The sequence below is a fragment of the Misgurnus anguillicaudatus genome, chromosome 2 (genome assembly GCF_027580225.2).
Source record: "Misgurnus anguillicaudatus chromosome 2, ASM2758022v2, whole genome shotgun sequence".
Classification (NCBI taxonomy): Eukaryota; Metazoa; Chordata; class Actinopteri; order Cypriniformes; family Cobitidae; genus Misgurnus; species Misgurnus anguillicaudatus.
In genome coordinates, this window is record NC_073338.2 from 11327336 (window position 1) to 11347111 (window position 19776).

At 37.7% G+C, this 19776-nt stretch overlaps 1 protein-coding gene across 4 annotated transcripts in view; it reads left to right on the plus strand.

Annotated features, from left to right (window-relative positions):
* Window positions 1-19776, plus strand: part of pde1cb (phosphodiesterase 1C, calmodulin-dependent b) — a 155145-nt gene that overhangs the window by 102129 nt on the left and 33240 nt on the right. For all 4 annotated transcript variants that reach the window (XR_012371928.1, XM_055201352.2, XM_073872745.1 and 1 more), the window contains 5 exons: window positions 4258-4371; window positions 8183-8365; window positions 8902-8968; window positions 14093-14209; window positions 14292-14432. Coding sequence is in view for 3 of the 4 variants with exons in the window: in XM_055201352.2 (XP_055057327.2) it covers window positions 4258-4371; window positions 8183-8365; window positions 8902-8968; window positions 14093-14209; window positions 14292-14432 (622 nt within the window). In the remaining variant the exon portion in view is untranslated. The remainder of the gene's footprint in view (window positions 1-4257; window positions 4372-8182; window positions 8366-8901; window positions 8969-14092; window positions 14210-14291; window positions 14433-19776) is intronic.

The window sequence follows — 19776 nt, forward strand, 5'->3', positions numbered from 1 at the left end:
GGTATAACTCCTCATGTAATAGTCTTAAATAGGGAAAACACGGAAGTGTTTGGTGGCTTCCCTGTTTGGTACCATAGGAATGAATGGGTTTAGGCTAAATGCTAACACATTTACTATGCGCTGTACAGTGCACGCACCGAAAAAAGATAGATATGTATCAATTCGTCCAAGTTGAGGTAATAACACAGTTCAACATGGAAACAGGGTAGACTACTCCTTTAATATTTAACTAATAAATATGCCTTTCTGGACAAATTTCAAAGTGAAAGTGTAATACCACTTTTATCCACTAGATGGCGAAACCGATTATCCAAACCGAATTTATCAAAAACGGAAGTTAAAAAGATTTAATGATTTATTTTAACTGCCCTTATGTTTGATAGTCATTCTGAGTCTGATCTCTAACATAAATTCCTTTACAAAAATGCAATTTTTTAAGCTTTTTGCTCAAAATGTTGTATTTTTGAAAATAATAATATTTCAGTGGTTAAATTAAGTGGAAAAAGTAAATATATAATGAAACGTTTTTTTCCCCATTTTGTTTGTTTGTTTATTGTTTGTTTGAAAGCAGAGGGTGTGTTCTTTCATTTGATATAATTTGTATGTTTATATATTTATAGAAGATAATTTTTCCTGCAAGGAATTTTGTGAAACTTTTGTTAAAACCACAAAAATGCAGGTGGGCAACTTTTCTCAAAAAGGCTGGCGGTGAATGAGTTAATCCAGGCAATAACAACGACGATTGAAACTAACATTTTACACTCATTTAAGCATTTATGTAAACTAACCGGGTCATAGCAAAACCGTAAGTGAGCATGCGCTAGCCGTTTGCTAACGTGACTCTCTGACAGTAAATGAACAGTTTAAACAAAGACATCATTCATCATTAATCCAAGCAATACAAACGACAATCGAAACTAACAATTTTACACTCATTTAAGCATTTATGTAAACTAACCGGGTCAAAGCAAAACCCGTAGTGAGCATGAGGTACGTTAACCGCTTGCTATCGTGACTCTGACAGTATATAGAGATACAAAGCATCCGTCTCTATAATCAAAGCATTGTAGGTCTTTTTACATTTATGAAGATGGGTTCGCAGACCTGGCATCTCAAAGGTTATGGGTTCGAATCTGACATTCTAAAACAGTGGTTGGGTCAAATATGGATAAACCATTTATTTTACCCAACCATTTGTTAAGCCGAAAGTATACTAGGGCCGTCCGCGTATGCGCGCCGTCCGCATGACGTCATCTTCGTCATCAGGAGGGTCCGCGGCCGGCCACGCGGACCGTCCGCGTGCAGCCCAAAATTTGAGACCGCGCGGACAGCGCGCCCACAGTCCGCGCACGACAGCGCATGCGGGTGAAAACATCCAGACAGTGCACTCCACTATAAACAACCATACAAAGGAAATAGACAGCATTTGCACACACACTATCGTTTTTCTTCTTTAACTTTTACTTCTTCCAAGAACAGAAAGCTGTGGAGCATGTTTGTTTGATTCCTGTTCTTTGTTGTCTTGTTGTTTGTTCTAAACTTTGTTTGCATTGGTGGATCAGTTACTTTTCTTCACCAATCCTAATGTTTTAATGTACTGTAAATGTCGCCAAATCAGTGCTGTCTGTTAGACTAATAATTTGAATAAGAAATCATTTGTATTGCGTATAGTGTCGAACGCGGCCATCCTCGTGTAGCCGCGGGGAGTATACTTGGAAAGCTGCGCGGACGCGTGCGCGCGCGAGCCGGACGCGGAGGCGGAAAAAAGTATACCCGGGCCTTTAGAGTGCAGGGAATATAAATACTGATAAAATGTGTACCTGAATGCACTTTGGATAAAAGCTTCTCATGAATGTAAATGTGCATTTGGGAAATGCTTTTATCTGCCCCTACAGTGCATTTAAGGTATTTTATCAGTATATGTGTTCCTTAGATAACAGCATCGGTGAAATGACAAACAACCAGTGAATTGATTGATTCTGTGACCTTTTACAAGTCATTAATAAACAGTGTTATGTTTAGCAGAATTTCCAATAATCAGATCTCTTATGGTATTACTCGCATCAGGTCATTTAACAGAGGATTTCTTACTGATATTTACCAAAAGTTTCTTCATTCTGCCTTGTTTTTATTCTACACCTCACCTAAAATTTCAGCAGACAGTGAAATTATTTTAACGGACACATCAAAGAGCAGAGAGCCGTCTGAGTGGTTTGATCTGAAAGCCTTTCCTGCAGGAGGATTATTGAAGATGAGTGTGATAATACTAACAGGCGGCAGATAATCAATTGACCCTTAAAGCTCAATTAAATAAGAGCTCAGAAAACAAGTACAGCAGACAACACATCTGGACGTCCCTAAGCATTAATGATTTAATGCATTTGGCAGACGCTTTTATCCAAAGTGACTTACAGCGCATTACAAGGTATAGTTTTTATAAGTATGGATTCAAACCCATGATCTGTATTTGCTGCTAACGCTTTAAAACAACAGTAAAGCTACACAAAATCTTGAATTTGTTGGTGTCATCGGTTGTTTTTTACATTGTCACTTAGGTTTGGGGTTAAAACAAGTTTTTGTTACATAAAATTAAATCCAAAACTAAACTTTAAAGCAACACTGTGTAGTTTTTTTACCTTTAAATAATGACTCTAAAATTATTTCAGTGATAGAACAACTTTTAACAGGACAAATTGTACTGTTGCTGCGACCTGAGCAGCCTCCTAGCTGCAAGCACACTCTGAAAGTCAAGGTGGAGGGTGGAGCACACAGCCCCGCCCCTCCCCCTGTCTGCAGAAGAGTGTCTGAAACTAGGCACGGTTGCGCTTTTCAACCACATGGGGGAGTTGTAAGTCATTTTTACATGGAAACTACATAGTGTTGCTTTAAGAGACCATGGTTTAAAGGTGCAGTGTGTAATTTTAGAAGGATCTCTTGACAGAAATGCAAAATAATATACAAAACTATATTATCAGGGGTGTATAAAGACCTTTCATAATGAACCGTTATGTGTTTATTGCCTTAGAATGAGACGTTTTATCTACATACACAGAGGGTCCCCTTACATGGAAGTCGCCATTTTGTGCAGCCATGTTTCTACAGAAGCCCTTAAAAGACAAACCTTTTTACTAAGTTGTCTCCAACGATGACATGTTTGTCCGGTGGCGGCTACCGTAGCTTCTCTATGTGTTTCAAAAACAAGAGGTGAGCAGTGGACTGAGCCGTAGGTTGCAATTCGCAACCTCTCCACTAGATGTCGCTAAAATTTACACACTGCACCTTTAAAAAAAAACATGAACATGGAGGAATCTATATATTAAATGACATCCTAAAGCAAATCACTAGTCTAATCCTAAACCCAAGCGACAATGGTTTAATAAACAGAAAAATACATAAAACGAAAAGATGTGCCGTATTAAAGGGACAGTTTTTTGAAAATATGTTCATTTTCCAGCTCCTCTAGAGTTAAACATTTGATTTTTACTGTTTTGGAATCCATTCAGTCGATCTCCAGGTCTGGCGCTAGCACTTTTAGCATAGCTTAGCATAATCCATTGAATCTGATTAGACCATTTAGCATCACGCTAACATTTTTTTAATACTCTCATATCTGCCTAGAAAGTCGTAACTTTTAATTTTCTGTCAGTCTTAGTACACGATGTAACTATTCAAGTTTTAAATAGAAAAAATACTGAAATACTTTGGTTATACTTTAGGCGCGATGCTAATGGTCTAATCAGATTCAATGGATTGTGCTAAGCTATGCTAAAAGTAATACCGCCAGACCCTGAAATCAGCTGAATGGATTCTAAAAAGGTTAAAATAAATATTTAACTCTAGGGGAGTTGGAAAATGAACATATTTTCAAAAAAACGTGGAGTGTCCCTTTAAGTGAACGGGATGGACTGTTGTATCATATGCATGCTAAATTAGAATTTGGCGTATGTATTGCACGACTTTTCATACTGCGTGCTACTTATACGTATTTCATGAGAATGGCTTGAAAAAAGCATGGCATTGAGTAATACAACAATATAAGTACCATGGCAAATGTAATTTTTGTACCTTTTTGTGGTTTTCTGGTCAAAGTTTTAGCCCTGATGTTTATGTTCCCAGTAAGGGAAATAAAATATTGATCTTTGTTTTGCAGAATGAAATTTATCTCACTGATATCGACCGGTACTGTCACAACTGCCTCGAACAGAACAAACAGTCATTCAATTGTGTTGTTAAGGGTATGTGATTTTTATTTTTCAGATTGCGATGTTTGGTGAAACAGTTGGAGAGGGGAGAGGCGTCTCTCGTAGACCTGAAGAAAAACCTGGAATATGCGGCTTCTGTTTTGGAGTCAGTCTACATTGAAGAAACAAGGTAAAGTATGGATTGAAGATGTTGTCTGTTATGTGTTAAGTAGTATTAAAGCCCCCCTAACCTAAAAAATGCACTTTTCTAGTCACCAGTGTGTGTGCAGAAACATCCTGTTATTATACAAATCCATCTATTCTTCTTTGTGTAATCTCCCTTAAACCGCAACAGCCACACAAAACAGGCTGTTGGGGATCCCCTAACAATGTGATGTCACACTGATTACACCCCACCCATGACCGCTCACAGACTCTGGCAGAAGATTTAACTACTAGCTCTTAAGGCAGAGACTCAGGTTTTGATGTAGTCCAAAGCACACGTGTAAGCGCTCTACCCCCTACTTTGCATACGGGGAGGGGAACAGAAGCTATCTTTGCATTTAAAGAGACACACACAAAACAGCACGTTTTTTCATTGCAGTCACAAGGGGCCATGTTCAACATCGTATAATGAAAGGTCTGTGGTGTATTTTGAGCTGAAACTTTACAGACACATTTTGGGGATACCAGAGACTTTTATATTGCTGAAAACACATTAGGGGTCCTTTATGTGCTAAAAGTTGCAGATGACATCACTTATTTGTATGGAATATTACGGGTAATGCCTTTTACTATACTACAAAGATAGTATGAGCACTAGACGTACCCCTTTTCTCATAGTTTTTTACCCCTTTTCTCATAGTTTTTCATGGGAATCTATAATTTACATTCTGAATACTCGATTGTTGCCAGCTAGCAGATCTGCTCTCAGCCAGGGGTATGGGATCGGCAAATGACCACAAGCCGGGAATCGAACTCGGGTCTCCAAAAGTGCGAAAGCACCACATGTCAGAGCGCTGCCCACTACACCATCAGCTCTGACATGTGGTGCTTTCGCACTTTTGGCGACCCGAGTTCGATTCCCGGCTTGTGGTCATTTGCCGATCCCATACCCCTCTCCCCTCCCAGTACCTCTCCTTACTCACTGTTAAATAAAAAGCAAAAATGGCCAAAAAAATATAAATTAAGAAGATCTGCTCTCAGCCTTCACATACGTGAAAAAAATATTTTTAAATATCATTTTAAATTCATGAAATCAGGAAAAATCCAAAGTGCTCAGAAATAGCAGAAGAAAATGTATTAAAAAATTTAAGGTGCTAGGGTATAAAAAAAGGCACTCTTCATATTCAAAAAAGTATTATAAAAAGTATTTATTTAAACATGGCTATATAACATTTAAAAACATTAAACTGGGCAGCAACCCACGCGTAGCGGCACAGATAGCCTTCTTCAGGGTCTGCCATGGATTCCCTTTTTTTATGTTTTGTATAATTTTAAATGTATTTCAATATACTGGTATAAAAATGGCCCAAAATATATGTACTGAAATATATTTGGAAATATGTTTACAAACATGTTTTTTTTCACCAATATTTTTTTTGGCTTTTTTTCTTTGTATAGTTTGAATATATATATTTTAAAGCATTTATAGATGGTTTCATCGGACGCACGTGATACACGTCTGGTTCCGAACCTTACTTCCGGTTTCGTTTTTTTAATGGTCTCTTGAACAAATGCCTCGTTGAAAATAACAAATGTTTTGGTTTCCTAGGTAATCTATGTGTTGTTTTTTGCTTGTTATATAAATAAACTACGTTTAAAGAACTTTGTTGTTATTTATTCTTAGCGGAGTTTACCGGAAGTTACGTGCGGACCGCGACAGCCGCTTGTTTATGTTGTTACTGCTGAAACTGTCTATATTCACGTCGCATTGGAAGAAAAACTTTCTATGTTATAAACCTATAAACATAACAGGTTTGAAAAGATTAAAATCAAATATATATTTTTTAACTGCAAAATATAATTTATATATTTTATATTCTATATATATATATATATTATACTTTATACAAACTTTTATTTTTTTTTGTCAGGAAAATATATTTTTTGCTCTAAATACATTTTAAAATATATATTTTAATTAGTGCTGGGCAAAGATTAATCGCGATTAATCGCATACAAAATAAAAGTGATTTTTGGCATAATATATGAGTATGTGCTGTGTGTAATTATTATGTATAAATAAATACACACACACACACACACACACACACACACATTCATGTATGTATTTAAGAAACATTTACATGTTTATATATATTTATTTATATTTTTATATATTCTATATTAAATATAAATGTAAAAAATGTATATATAAGTAAAACAATTCTGAAATGAATATATGAATTTGTGTGTGGTTAAATATACATAATAATTAGACACAGTACACGCACATATATTATGCCAAAAATCACTTTTATTTTGTATGCGATTAATCGCGATTAATCTTTGCCCAGCACTAATTTTAATGTATGAAGGTTAAAACTAAATATATTTTCAAATTCCAAAATATATTTTATTAAGCTTTACTTTCTACAAAATGTATTTAGCATACAGTATATTTAAAACATATTTTTGGCCAAAGAAATTTATTTTTTTGCCATATGGTGGCCGATGACTTCTTTCTTTGAGGGCACATGATGCGTTCGTCACAAGTTCGTCACAACATGTATATAGCCCGTCATGTGTGTGGTTCGTAATTTCAAAATATGTGTTCCGCCCGTCGAGTAAACCTCTTTTCAAAATAAGTGCCTGCTGCAGATGCGTCTTAAGGGTTTATGATAAAAGAGACGCTCGTATTTGCCAGATACTCACATAATCTCATGCGTAATCAGAGTTTACTGTTAAGGGAGTGTCTTGTGTGTATTTTGTGAACGTGAGCGTCTCTTTATCATAAACGGTTTTGATGCATGTGCAGCAGGTACTTATTACTGATGCACATGGTTTACATGACGCAACAAACACATATTTTGAATTCGGCCCCTCGGAAGAGAAGTCACGAGCCACCACTGTTGACTATGTTCACTTCTCTTCAAATATTTGAACCCACTTGCATTACTCAGAGAATTTATGACAGTGGATTATTCAATCGTTTCATGTCAGATACTGATCCAGCTTTCTCATACAATCCTCGGAAATCCTTGTAAGGGAAAATGTAAGAACTAGAGGGAGATCAGTGTAGCAGGACCTGAAGTAATTCATTCCTGAAAATCGAGGTCAATTCTATTAAGAGTTAAAGATCTCAGTCTTCCTGAAAGGTCATTTGATGTGTATCAGAGGTCATCTTTACCTCTGTGTCCTTTAGCAAGCCTTATAAAAACAGTACGGTGCAGTTCCACTATATGATCATGTTTGTGTTTTAGTAAGAGTGTAAATACTTGCTAAAAATGGCTGAAATATGCATCATTTTAGGGCTAAAATGTGACCATGATGTGGATGTGAACACATTAATAGAAACACCTGCAGTATGAGCTTCAACGCTATCAGTGCCAATTCATTCCTACTCAGCGATGGTATTCAATTTCTCTGCGGGGAGATTCAGCATCCCATCATGCCCCTCGCATGCCTATAATATGTTTTATTTGGATGAGCAGAGTGAAGACTTACATTTGTAAACATCTAGATGCCAGGAAAGATCTGATAAAAGCTTATTTAATTATGTAAGCGGAACGTCATCCTGGTCTTGGATTAAGGTCTTGGTCTTGGACACTGGCATAGGGGGCTCACAGGGGTTTGTGTCTTGTTTTTTGGCACACTATACATATTTTTTGTGTCCATTTGTGTCCATCCTACTGTGGTATTACCATTATTATGCAGATAAGTGATGGATTAGTCTCAGGCCACTGCGTCTTGGCTTGGTTTATATTCATTATAATTCAAGTAATATTCCCAACAATTACCATACATATAAAAGTATCTTTCTCTCCTTTTCTCTCTAGGCGATTGGTCGATACAGAGGATGAGCTCAGTGATATCCAATCAGATTCGGTGCCATCAGAGGTCCGCGATTGGCTGGCCTCCACCTTCACACGTCAAATGGGGCTGATGCTCAGAAGGACGGAGGAAAAGCCTCGATTTCGCAGCATCGTTCACGCGGTGCAGGCTGGGATCTTCGTGGAGAGGTGTGGTCTGATATTTTTTCCAGAGGGCCGCTTTTCTACATAATTCTATAATTCAATGTGTTTCAAATAGCAAACTCTTTCATTTCAAAACATCAAAGAACCGAAATCACATCTAGCTGCAGTTTTTTACTTTTAAAGCAATGCAGAAACACAACAGGAACCTCCCCACATGTGTGAATCAATGAATCAGTCGGCATTCTCTCCAGGACATTGTTTCTTACCAGGCAGCTTGAAACTCTGTGAAATAATTATAAATCCACGGATCGAGCGCATGAGTCACCCCGTGCATACGCTGCATACATCATCCTACTGACAAGCTGCTAACAACAAAGTTTTTTCTCATCTGTTAGTGTCATCTATTAAACCCTAATGCATTTATGCAACACTTCATAAATTTTCTGATTTGACAAAGCATTTACTTAAAGTGCAGTTTGATGCTTCGGCATTTGTACTGTAGGTAAAGATTGTGCCATTGTTTTGGAGGACCTTTGGTCTGTGCTGCTACATTCACGTGATGTTTTATTTCGTTTCAACAGAATGTACAGGAGAACCTCTAACATGGTGGGACTCAGTTACCCTCCACCTGTTATAGCAGTGCTTAAGGTGAACACACAAAGTCTTTTCTGTTTTATAAACTTTTTTATTTGTGACCCTGTCTGTGAACTCTAGGTCAAAGTCTCATAATCTAATGATGAGATTAGGAGCATCAGAGTTTGATTTCACATTGATTTGTATCTTTGACATGACCTTACTCAGACTATATTAAAGATATTAATGTTACATTACATTTTTATAATAATAAAAAAGTTCTTTATGTAGGTAGCCTGACATTGTCAGTATTTGAGTCTGATAGCGCTCCATTGGGCTGTGATTATGGGGCATGTTTCAACCGAACCAGGACAAAAAATGCCTCCCCAGATAGCATGCAAACCATTGAAACAATGTTAAAAACAGTTGATTTGTCAATGTTAACTGCATTGAATCAATGTCAGGTTTGCACCCTCCATTGGTATTGAAAAAATGTTGAGATTTCAACAAATCACCATTATTGTGATCAGTGTTTGCTTTAGTTGGGTCCTTGACTCTTGTTATTCACTAAGTTAAATCTTTCTTTTCTTATTTTTAGTGTTTGTATGTGTTTCTGTAGAAACACATGTGCATTGGAAAAGAAAGATTTGTTTCAAAGTTAAGTTGAAACTGGTTGCTTTTTGTGAAGAAGTCAAGATTATATAAAATTAAGCTGCTTTGCATGATTATGTTGATCCATTTTTGACATTTATAATTGTTTTGGTTTGTAAATCCCCTGTGACAAGACAAACAGAAAAATTGCTGACACATCCAGACATCATTACTCATCCTACAAATCTCAACGATGGTGCCAATCATCAAACAAATTCATATAAAACGATCAACTGCAATGCATGCTGTGAGTTATAAATTAGTTTAGTACTACGATGATACCCAGCATGCATTGCAGCATGAAGGTTTCTTTTGTTGATCGTCACCATTGATGAGATTCGTAGACCGATTCATGATGTCAGAGATAGATTCAGTAATTTAACTTTTTTTAGTGTTTTTGTAATCCTCAAAATAACAGACCTGACACTGTTTCCAACTAGTACTGTAAAATAATTTTTTTGCATAACTTTAACAGTATTTCATTAATATAATTTAGGTATATCTACAAGAATTAATCTACTTGATACCTTAGATCTTTGTTTTCTTTGCAATAGCAGATGTATTTTAAAACACTGCTTCAGCAGCCATAAAAAACTTAAGATTAAAACACAAGAGTAAAGGGCCCAACTAAAGCAAACACTGATTACAATAATGGGGATTTGTTGAAATTTCAATATGTTTTTAATATTAATGGAGGGTGCAAACGTGTTATTGATTCAATGGTATTAACATTGACAAATCAACAATTTTTAACATTGTTTCAATGGTTGCATGCTATCTGCGTCTGGACTCAATTGGATATACCTCCAACCAATCAGAGCAAGTGTGTGACGTACTGTATGTTGAAATGGCATCTGCCCCTTTGCAGGCTAACCTGAACTGCTAGTTATTTTGCTGTGATGAGAATAAAGTTATGATTGTATTAAGTCTGAGTTAGAGATTGTACTTCGACACCTACTACTGTATGTTTATAACATTTCATTCATATCACGACATTGTGAGTTATATACAAGGTCATACATTCAGACTATCACTTACCATTCGTAAGTTAGATGAACTTCATCCACGGGCTTCCGAAAAGGAGCTGGCAACGTTCAGAGGCTTCTTTTCCTTGGTCCTCCATAAGTGCGACCAAAGGAGAAACATTTCATTGTGTCCCATCTTCTTAGCGACCATCAGAGCCAGCTGATAAATTCAACTTTTGCCAAATCCCGTATAGGAGGGACGGCAAAAACATCTTTCTGAACAACAAATGCCTTAATCGTGTTTCTCTGTTCCTCTTTAAAAAAACAATGCACTGTCGATATCTTCTAGGACAGACTCGATGGCAGAATCTTCACATCTCAAGCGGCAGCCGTCTTTATTGTAAACGGATTCAACACAAGCGCTCTTTGATGACATGGTTGGTTATATAAAAGCCCGCCCTGCCTGACAATTTGATTGCTTTGATCAGCTCATAGTTGCACTACAACGGAGCGACACCAGACCGAACTTATCGACCTGAAATGTTGTGGCTAACTTCGGCTGGCAACCAGGCTATTATGTAGGATGATTTTAGGTTTTGCTGGGTTTTCACAGAATGGGTCACATATATAAAAAAATAAGTACAGTGAAAATAAGTATTTGAACACCCTGCTATTTTGCAAGTTCTCCCACTTAGAAATCAAGGACGGGTCTGAAATTGTCATCGTAGGTGTATGTCCACTGTGAGAGACATAATCTAAAAAAATCCAGAAATCACAATGTAAGATTTTTTAACTATTTTTTTGAATGATACAGCTGCAAATAAGTATTTGAACACCTGTCTATCAGCTAGAATTCTGACCCTCAAAGACCTGTTAGTCTGCCTTTAAAATGTCCACCTCCACTCCATTTATTATCCTAAATTAGATGCACCTGTTTGAGGTCGTTAGCTGCGTAAAGACACCTGTACACCCCATACAATCAGTAAGAATCCAACTACTAACATGGCCAAGACCAAAGAGCTGTCCAAAGAGACTAGAGACAAAATTGTACACCTCCACAAGGCTGGAAAGGGCTACGGGGAAATTTCCAAGCAGCTTGGTGAAAAAAGGTCCACTGTTGGAGCAATCATTAGAAAATGGAAAAAGCTAAATATGACTGTCAATCTCCCTTGGACTGGGGCTCCATGATCCTAAGAAAGTTGAGAAATCAGCCCAGAACTACATGGGAGGAGCTGGTCAATGACCTGAAAAGAGCTGGGACCACCGTTTCTAAGGTTACTGTTGGTAATACACTAAGACACTGGTTTGAAATCATGCATGGCACGGAAGGTTCCCCTGCTTAAACCAGCACATGTCCAGGCCCGTCCTAAGTTTGCCAATGACCATTTGGATGATCCAGAGGGAGAAAGTCATGTGGTCAGATGAGACCAAAATAGAACTTTTTGGTCATAATTCCACTAAACAGGTTTAGAGGAAGAAGAAGGATGAGTACCAAGAACACCATCACTACTGTGAAGTATGGGGGTGCTAGCATCATTCTTTGGGGGTGTTTTTCTGCACATGGGACAGGGCGACTGCACTGTATTAAGGAGAGGATGACTGGGGCCATGAATTGCAAGATTTTGGGGACAACCTCCTTTCCTCAGTTAGAGCATTGAAGATGAGTCGAGGCTGGGTCTTCCAGCATGACAATGACCCGAAGCACACAGCTAGCATAACCAAGGAGTGGTTCTGTAAGAAGCATATCAAGGTTCTGGCATGGCCTAGCCAGTCTCTAGACCTAAACCCAATAGAGAATCTTTGGAGGGAGCTCAAACTCAGTGTTTCTCAGCGACAGGCCAGAAACCTGACTGATCTAGAGAAGATCTGTGGGGAGGAGTGGGCCAAAATCCCTCCTGCAGTGTGTGCAATCCTGGTGAAAAACTACAGGAAATGTTTGACCTCTGTAATTGCAAATAAAGGCTACTGTACCAAATATTAACATTGACTTTCTCAGGTGTTCCAATACTTATAGTATTTGCAGCTGTATCATACAAATAAATAGTTAAAAAAACATACATATGTGATTTCTGGATTTTTTTTAGATTATGTCTCTCACAGTGGACATGCACCTACGATGACAATTTCAGACCCCTCTATGATTTCTAAATGGGAGAACTTGCAAAATAGCAGTGTGTTCAAATACTTATCTTCCTCACTGTATGTATAAATGTATATGTAAATACACATAAATGCATAAATGTCAGAAAAATCTTATGGATGTATGTATGTATTTTTAAAATGTATATAAAATATAAAATATATCAAAATCTGAATATATATATATATATATATATATATATATATAGATATACTGTATATATATATATATACACACACACACACACACACACACACACACACACACACACACACACACACACACACACACACACACACACACACATGTGTACAGTATAATGTACAGTATCTCAAATACATTCATGAATGTGTGTTTATTTATATATACAAATTAGTAACACACAGTGCACACACATATATTATGCAAACAAAAACGTTTATTTTGTATGCGATTAATCGCGATTAATCTTTTGACAGGAGAAATAACTGTTTGTGTTCCTACAGCTGAATTGGTAGACCATTACATTTGTAGGTCATATGGTTTCAAAATTCTGGGAATTTCGGAAACTTTCCATGGAAATTACACAGGAATATATGGGAATTGTGGCACACGGATGAAGATAAATCATGATAAGGAAGCTAATGTTTGTATGTGATACAGTTTGTAGAAATGACCCAAAATTTACAAATACATTCCTTTAATATTTATGTTTCCAACTTGGAATGTGTCCAAGCTTTGCAACCCTAGTAGGTCATGGGTTCAATATCCAGGCATTCATATTCTTTATTTTTAATACAACACAATTTGATAGCTGTGTGTGATGATGAGACCGAAACTGAAATTTAAATTCTACATTATACCCCTATGCCCAACCCTCACCCCTTTCCTTTGTGCTTTGGTGGTGTGCCATTTCTTAGGGGAATATTTTTTAACCCTTCGTCTCTCCACTCTACTACATGGTCATATGTCCCACGTCAAAATAGATCCAATTTTTATCATAAACGTAAAAGATGCCCCCTTCACCTGTAGTCATATACATGTAAGTTTAGGTACAGTGGCCCGTGACTTTTTCGCCAAAGGCAGCACACCACACACCCCTCTGTTAGAAATTCAGATGCTCTCCCTCTCCGTCTATTCACGTTCTGGTTTCCACGGTCTGTATTCGCTGTAGTGGACTGGTAATTTATAGCCCTGGAAATTTTCGCCGGGGTGCCGCCTCCAGAACATGATTAGACGGGGGGAACCGGGACGCGCTCGTGCTCCAGAGATTACATATGTCTATGTTGCTGTACTATTGTGCATTCATAACGTGTCATATGTTATTAAAACTTTAGCAAAAACTTTTTTGCAAACATTTCTTTAAATTGCACGACTGTAAATATGAACACAAGTGTTTGCGTATTTTATTCTGTTTGTATGTGTGGTGTATCTGATTTTTTACTTAGTTTTTTTTACTCTCAGCATGTGGATAAGTGGTCGTTCGATGTGTTTGCCCTGAATGATGCGAGCGGAGACCACTCTCTCAAATTCATCTTCTATGAGCTTCTCACCAGATATGATCTCATCACGCGCTTCAAGGTAAAGAAACCACACATGAAAATTGAACTTAAGCTTGGTTATGGTCTGTTGCAATTTTTTAATGTTGCCGTGTCTGTGACAGATTCCCGTTTCGGCGCTGGTCTCATTTGTTGAGGCTGTAGAAGTTGGTTACAGCAAACATAAAAACCCCTATCACAACTTGATGCACGCAGCCGATGTCACACAGACTGTACACTACCTGCTGCTCAAGACAGGGATGGTGGTGAGATAAAACACACATAGACACACACACACTTTATACTTGGTTATCTTATCTTAGGAATGTTTTATGTCTTTTGGGGGAGCATAAAGGGATGCACCGTACACGAGAGGGTCCAAAACGAAAAAGTTTGAGAACCAGTGCAAAGAACAATACTTTGCTGTAGTCTGTGTCTCATATATATTTAAGTAGCCTACCTCTCTTTCCAGTTGAATCTTTTACAGTGCATTTACGATCAAATCAAATCCTTATAGGACGACACTCAATCTCTCTCTTTATAATCAGCACTGTATGTCGCACGCTCACAGCGTAGATTGCGTCTTGATTATAATGATCGAGAGGTTTTGTCATGTGGCTCTCATTGCTGACACAGTGTTAACCGTCTTGATATTGTTATCATGCAGAAATCTTTAGGCAGATCTACATCATCATTTCGGTGATTCTCACGAAACCATTGAAACACCACGGCACTAATGATTTTAGCTTTAAAATGTGTAATATAGTAACATTAAAAAGCATCAGAATTAACACAATACTGTGTTCTACCTTGCACAATGTGTGATCTCAACATAAGAATTTATAATTGTAAATTTTATCTCATTTTCTGCTGAAATTCTCATTACCGCAATGTGTCCAGCTGTGTTTGAACATGCGTTATGTTGTAATTTAATCAAATGAACACAAAAATATTAAGAAAAAAAATAAATGGATGTTTTGCTAGACTACTTTAGATGACAAAAAAATATTTACTGAATATTCATGTATAATAATAATGAAGAAAAATTAGGAAAATGTGTTGTCCATGCCTGATGTTCTCATCTTCCACAACACTTTTTGAGAACAGTTTAAGCACACATACAGAATTTTAATAAAGTTTGATTTTGAGTGACCAAGCACATGGACCAGTTACTTCAAGATGGCTACCAGGTAAGATCATTTTTTTTTACAGTTCATTTGAAATATTGTCTTGTCAGAATGCTTACACAACATTTTGATTATCATTACCGCAACAGATGCTTATTAAATGTTAATTTAATTAATAGAAGCATAATACTTTGATTTTAAATTCATGTGCAGAATCTCCAAATTATGTTCTTTCAGGTTTGTCATGTCATTTTGAAAATATGTCAGTGTTGATGTTTTCTGACTGTTGCGGTAATGAGATTTTTTAGGACTAATTTTTTAATTATGTTACAAAAAGTGTTAAATGATAAGTACAAGTTTTTAAATTAATGTTCCCATTTACTCCAGACTTTGTTTTTTAATGTCTGGTGGGAAAAAAAGTAACTTTAAGCAATTTTTACATTTTCATGCTTGACATTTTTAAAACCAAGTTTTCGTGAGAATCACCCATTTATTCTAGTGACATATTTGTGCTCACAAGCACGCAGGCCTACAGTAAATAACGCTTTAATAAACAACCAACAGGTCTTTCATAAGACCTGTTGAAGATAAACAGATTTCTCTATTTAGAGAGAGAGATTTCCCAAATGGTTTTTAACCAAATCACTTTGCTTTCCACTTGACCAATCATTACAACACAATTAATATTTACAAACACGCACACACTATAGCAGATTGCAATGTCTCTACATGCACAACTCAAGAGAAATGCAGCGTGTCATTTCACAGAGCCAAATTGGCATGAATGTGCTTGCGCCGTCTCTTTATTAGATGATTAAATATTAAGATGGCTTCCTGCAGAGTGACTGAACATAGCTGGGAGCTCAGAAAACTAAGAGTTCACTGCTACTGTATACTGGAGATTTATATCTGTGTCAAAGATTACATCCTTTTTGATTTATGCCACAGAATTGTTTACTTGTTTCTTTTCTTTTTACCTTTCGTTTTCTCTATGTGCATCTCATTTCCTTTTTAATTTTCGTTTATTCTCGATTTTTTAATTGCTGAGAAACTGAAAGGGGTTATGAACTTGCTTATTTGATTATTTTATAGAATTAAAGGTGGAGTGCACTAGGGCTGTCAAAATTGCTCAAAAATGACGTTCTAATATTCTCCCTAAAAAAACCACGAATATTCAAACTATTCGAATATCTGGTTGCCCATTTTTTCAACGACGTTAACGACACATTACGTCAACAACAGGACAAATTCATATAAAGAGACATAACCAATTCTATAGGTAGTCTATTTAAATTTAAACATATTTGTATATTACATACACAAAACAAGTAAATCAAGAGACATCAAAGGGATATGTGGTACCTCGGTTACATTGCTTGACAAAACTCCCTGAAGCCTGCTCCATCCACGACACTGATCGGTCTCATGTCCTTACAAATGAACGAAATAAATTTCTTAGTTATGACCTCTTGTCGTGTTGCAGACAAAGAGCTTGTGGCGGGTGATGCAAAGTAAGTGTTAAGACGTGAATGTTTAGCTGGAGTTCCACACATTGTGGTCTCGTACACACTGCAAACTTTCAGGAGTGACAACCGCATTTAAATGTGAAAATGTGATGATTTACACGGAGATAACCAAAGCAACATAGCAAGCATGTAAAATCAACATATCAGATAAATAAGAAGGTGCCAGTCCATTTAAAGATTTAAAAACAAATAATAAAATCTTAAAATGGATTCTGAGAGCGACAGGTAACCAGTGGAGAGATGACAGTACTGGGGTGATGTGGTCAAAGTGCTTTTTCCCTGTCAACAGACGTGCAGCCGCATTTTGAACTAATTGCAATCGGTGAATAGAAGACTGGCCGAGGCCAAAGTATAAAGAGTTGCAGTAGTCCAGGCGATAGTTGTTGAATAATGGGCCAAGCGCACTATTTAAATCTGAGATGTCGGGTTCTCCAAAAGTTATAATTTCAGTTTTTTTGTCATTTAAGTGTAGGAAATTTAGTGACATCCAATCTTTTATTTCACGTAGACATTTACTCAGTACTTCACTAGAATTAATTTTGGTATTTAAAGGTAAATAGATCTGGACGTCATCAGCAAAACAGTGAAATAAAATATTATATTTTTTGAAAATCGATCCCAAGGGTAACATATAAAGTGAAAACAGGACTGGGCCTAGGATTGAGCCTTGGGGCACCCCACTGTTAATTGTTGCTTTACGAGAGTAAAAAGGCCCAGAAAAGGATCTGTCTGTCAGATATGATTGGAACCACTCCAGAGCTGAGCCTTTAATTCCAGCACAGCACTCGAGTCTTGACAGTAAGATCTTATGGTCGACCGTATCGAACGCAGCAGTCAGATCTAAAAGCACTAACACAGCAGGGCTATCATTATCAGAGATTAAAAGGAGATCGTTAAACACTTTTAACAGAATTATGTTTTGCAATAAACCTCTGTCATGTCGTTGTGTATTGTGCGCATTTGTGAGGCTGCGCGCGCTCTTGCAGTGTTGCCAGGTCCTCATCTTTTTTGTACTCACATACCATTTTAGCGCTTAACCGTTTATGGCTTTTGGCTCATGAAGCGATCAAGTTTTTGATGTTGTCAAATGTGAATGTGCCAGTGCCAATACTTTGATCTTTGAGGTAAAGCGTTTGGATTTATTTTGGTTTATTATTGGATTTTTCTTGTTCGCTGTTTCTTTAGTGCAAGATCTGGCAACACTGAGCAGCAAACGCTTGTGCCTCTGTCATTCTCTGTACCGCACATACAGAAGACTTTTCCCCTTGTAATAATTTATTTCTTCAGAAGAGAGACCTGTCATGTCCATGATGCACGTTTAAACACTTTATTAACTAGTTGTTCAGTTCGGTTATGTAAGTTTCTGTATACGCGGTTGTCACTGCAGTTTGCAGGAGTTAATGCGGTTGTAGAATGCGATTGTCAGTCCCATAAATTACTGAAGTGTGTGTGTACAGAACAGGATTAAGCATTAAAAGTTGAAGTGACAAACAAATTAATATGCAGTGTGTACAAGATGCCGTGCACATTTTCGAGATGTGACATCATGTTGCTAGTGGTCGATTCGTATGCTAACAACTTTATCTCGCGGCTCAACAATTTTACCTCCTACCGACCAAAATCCAAAGTACTTCCAGACATAGCTTTTTAGATTTTTGGGGGTTAAAATTGCTTTCTCTGCTGCGGTCGACTTTCTGCCATCTTCCATGCAAGACGCGTCAACTTTTAACAGTGACAGACAGTGTGACTACTGTGACCTGTCCCTGAACCAGGCGCACTAGTGCGCCCACTCACAAAGCAGACAGCCACCCCTCTACTACCGTGGGCTTTTTAAAAATAAATAATAATAATTTATTCGAATATTAATTTTCATATTCGAAATTTGTTTTTTGTAACTATTCGAATATATATTCGAATTTAGAATATTCGTTGACAGCCCTAGTGTGCACAATGTTTGAAGGCCAACGACTCCCTTTTCCAAAGCGTTTTTTATCAAAGCGTTAATCGCTAGCTCTGTAATTTGGCAATGGATTTCTTGTTGGCCTTTTTATTTTGTTTTTCTGTGTTGGTGCGCCTCTTGCCCTGTAGCTGAAAGCCACACACATACTGAGATGCATCCCTCCGCTGTTTATGGCTTTCCTTGTGAAACTTAAGTGATTTGTTATATATTTCTGTTTTTAAACATCTAATCAGTCTCTCCTTGTCCATGATTGATGATTAATATTTATAATGTGCAGAACTGTCATTAAATGAGAAATCTCTATAGGCGGAGGCATTGCGATGCGGCTGATTAGGACATAAACTCTAATTAACATGCAAAAAAGTACCTTTGACCACATGTTGCGGCGTTGTGTGTATACAGTGTCAAAAGTAAAAAGTTTTAACATCATATCCAGGAGATATGTAAAATCACAGGCTTCGCTTATCCCGTGCGAATGCACCACATGAAATTTAGATGTTGGAGAGTAATTTCTTAATCACTGCGCAATCCGCGCAGATTCTACACCGCTTGCGGTAGCGACCGGGCTAGGGATACCGAAGGACGTGGCCGAGAACCTTTCGCAAGCCGACTTCCAAACCCTAAACCAGGAGTGGGGAACCCTGGTCCTGGAGGGTCACTGTCCTGCATAGTTTAGTTCCAACGCTAATCAAACACACCTGAATTTCATTTCCAAGTGATCCTGAAGACTCTAATTTGATTTTCAGGTGTGTTTAATTAGGGTTGGAACAAAACCCTGCAGGACAGTGGCCCTCCGGGACCGGGGTTCCCCACCCCTGCCCTAAACCTAGGACTTTGCGCAGGACCCGCACGCATGCGCTGCACCGTCAGCGCACGAATTTCAGATCCTACGGGCGCTTTTCCGGCAGTCGGCCCATCAATTTCGGCGACCTGACAGTTTCCTGCGATTTGCTGCGGGTTCGCATACAGGATCGAAACTCGGCACACACGCATGTTG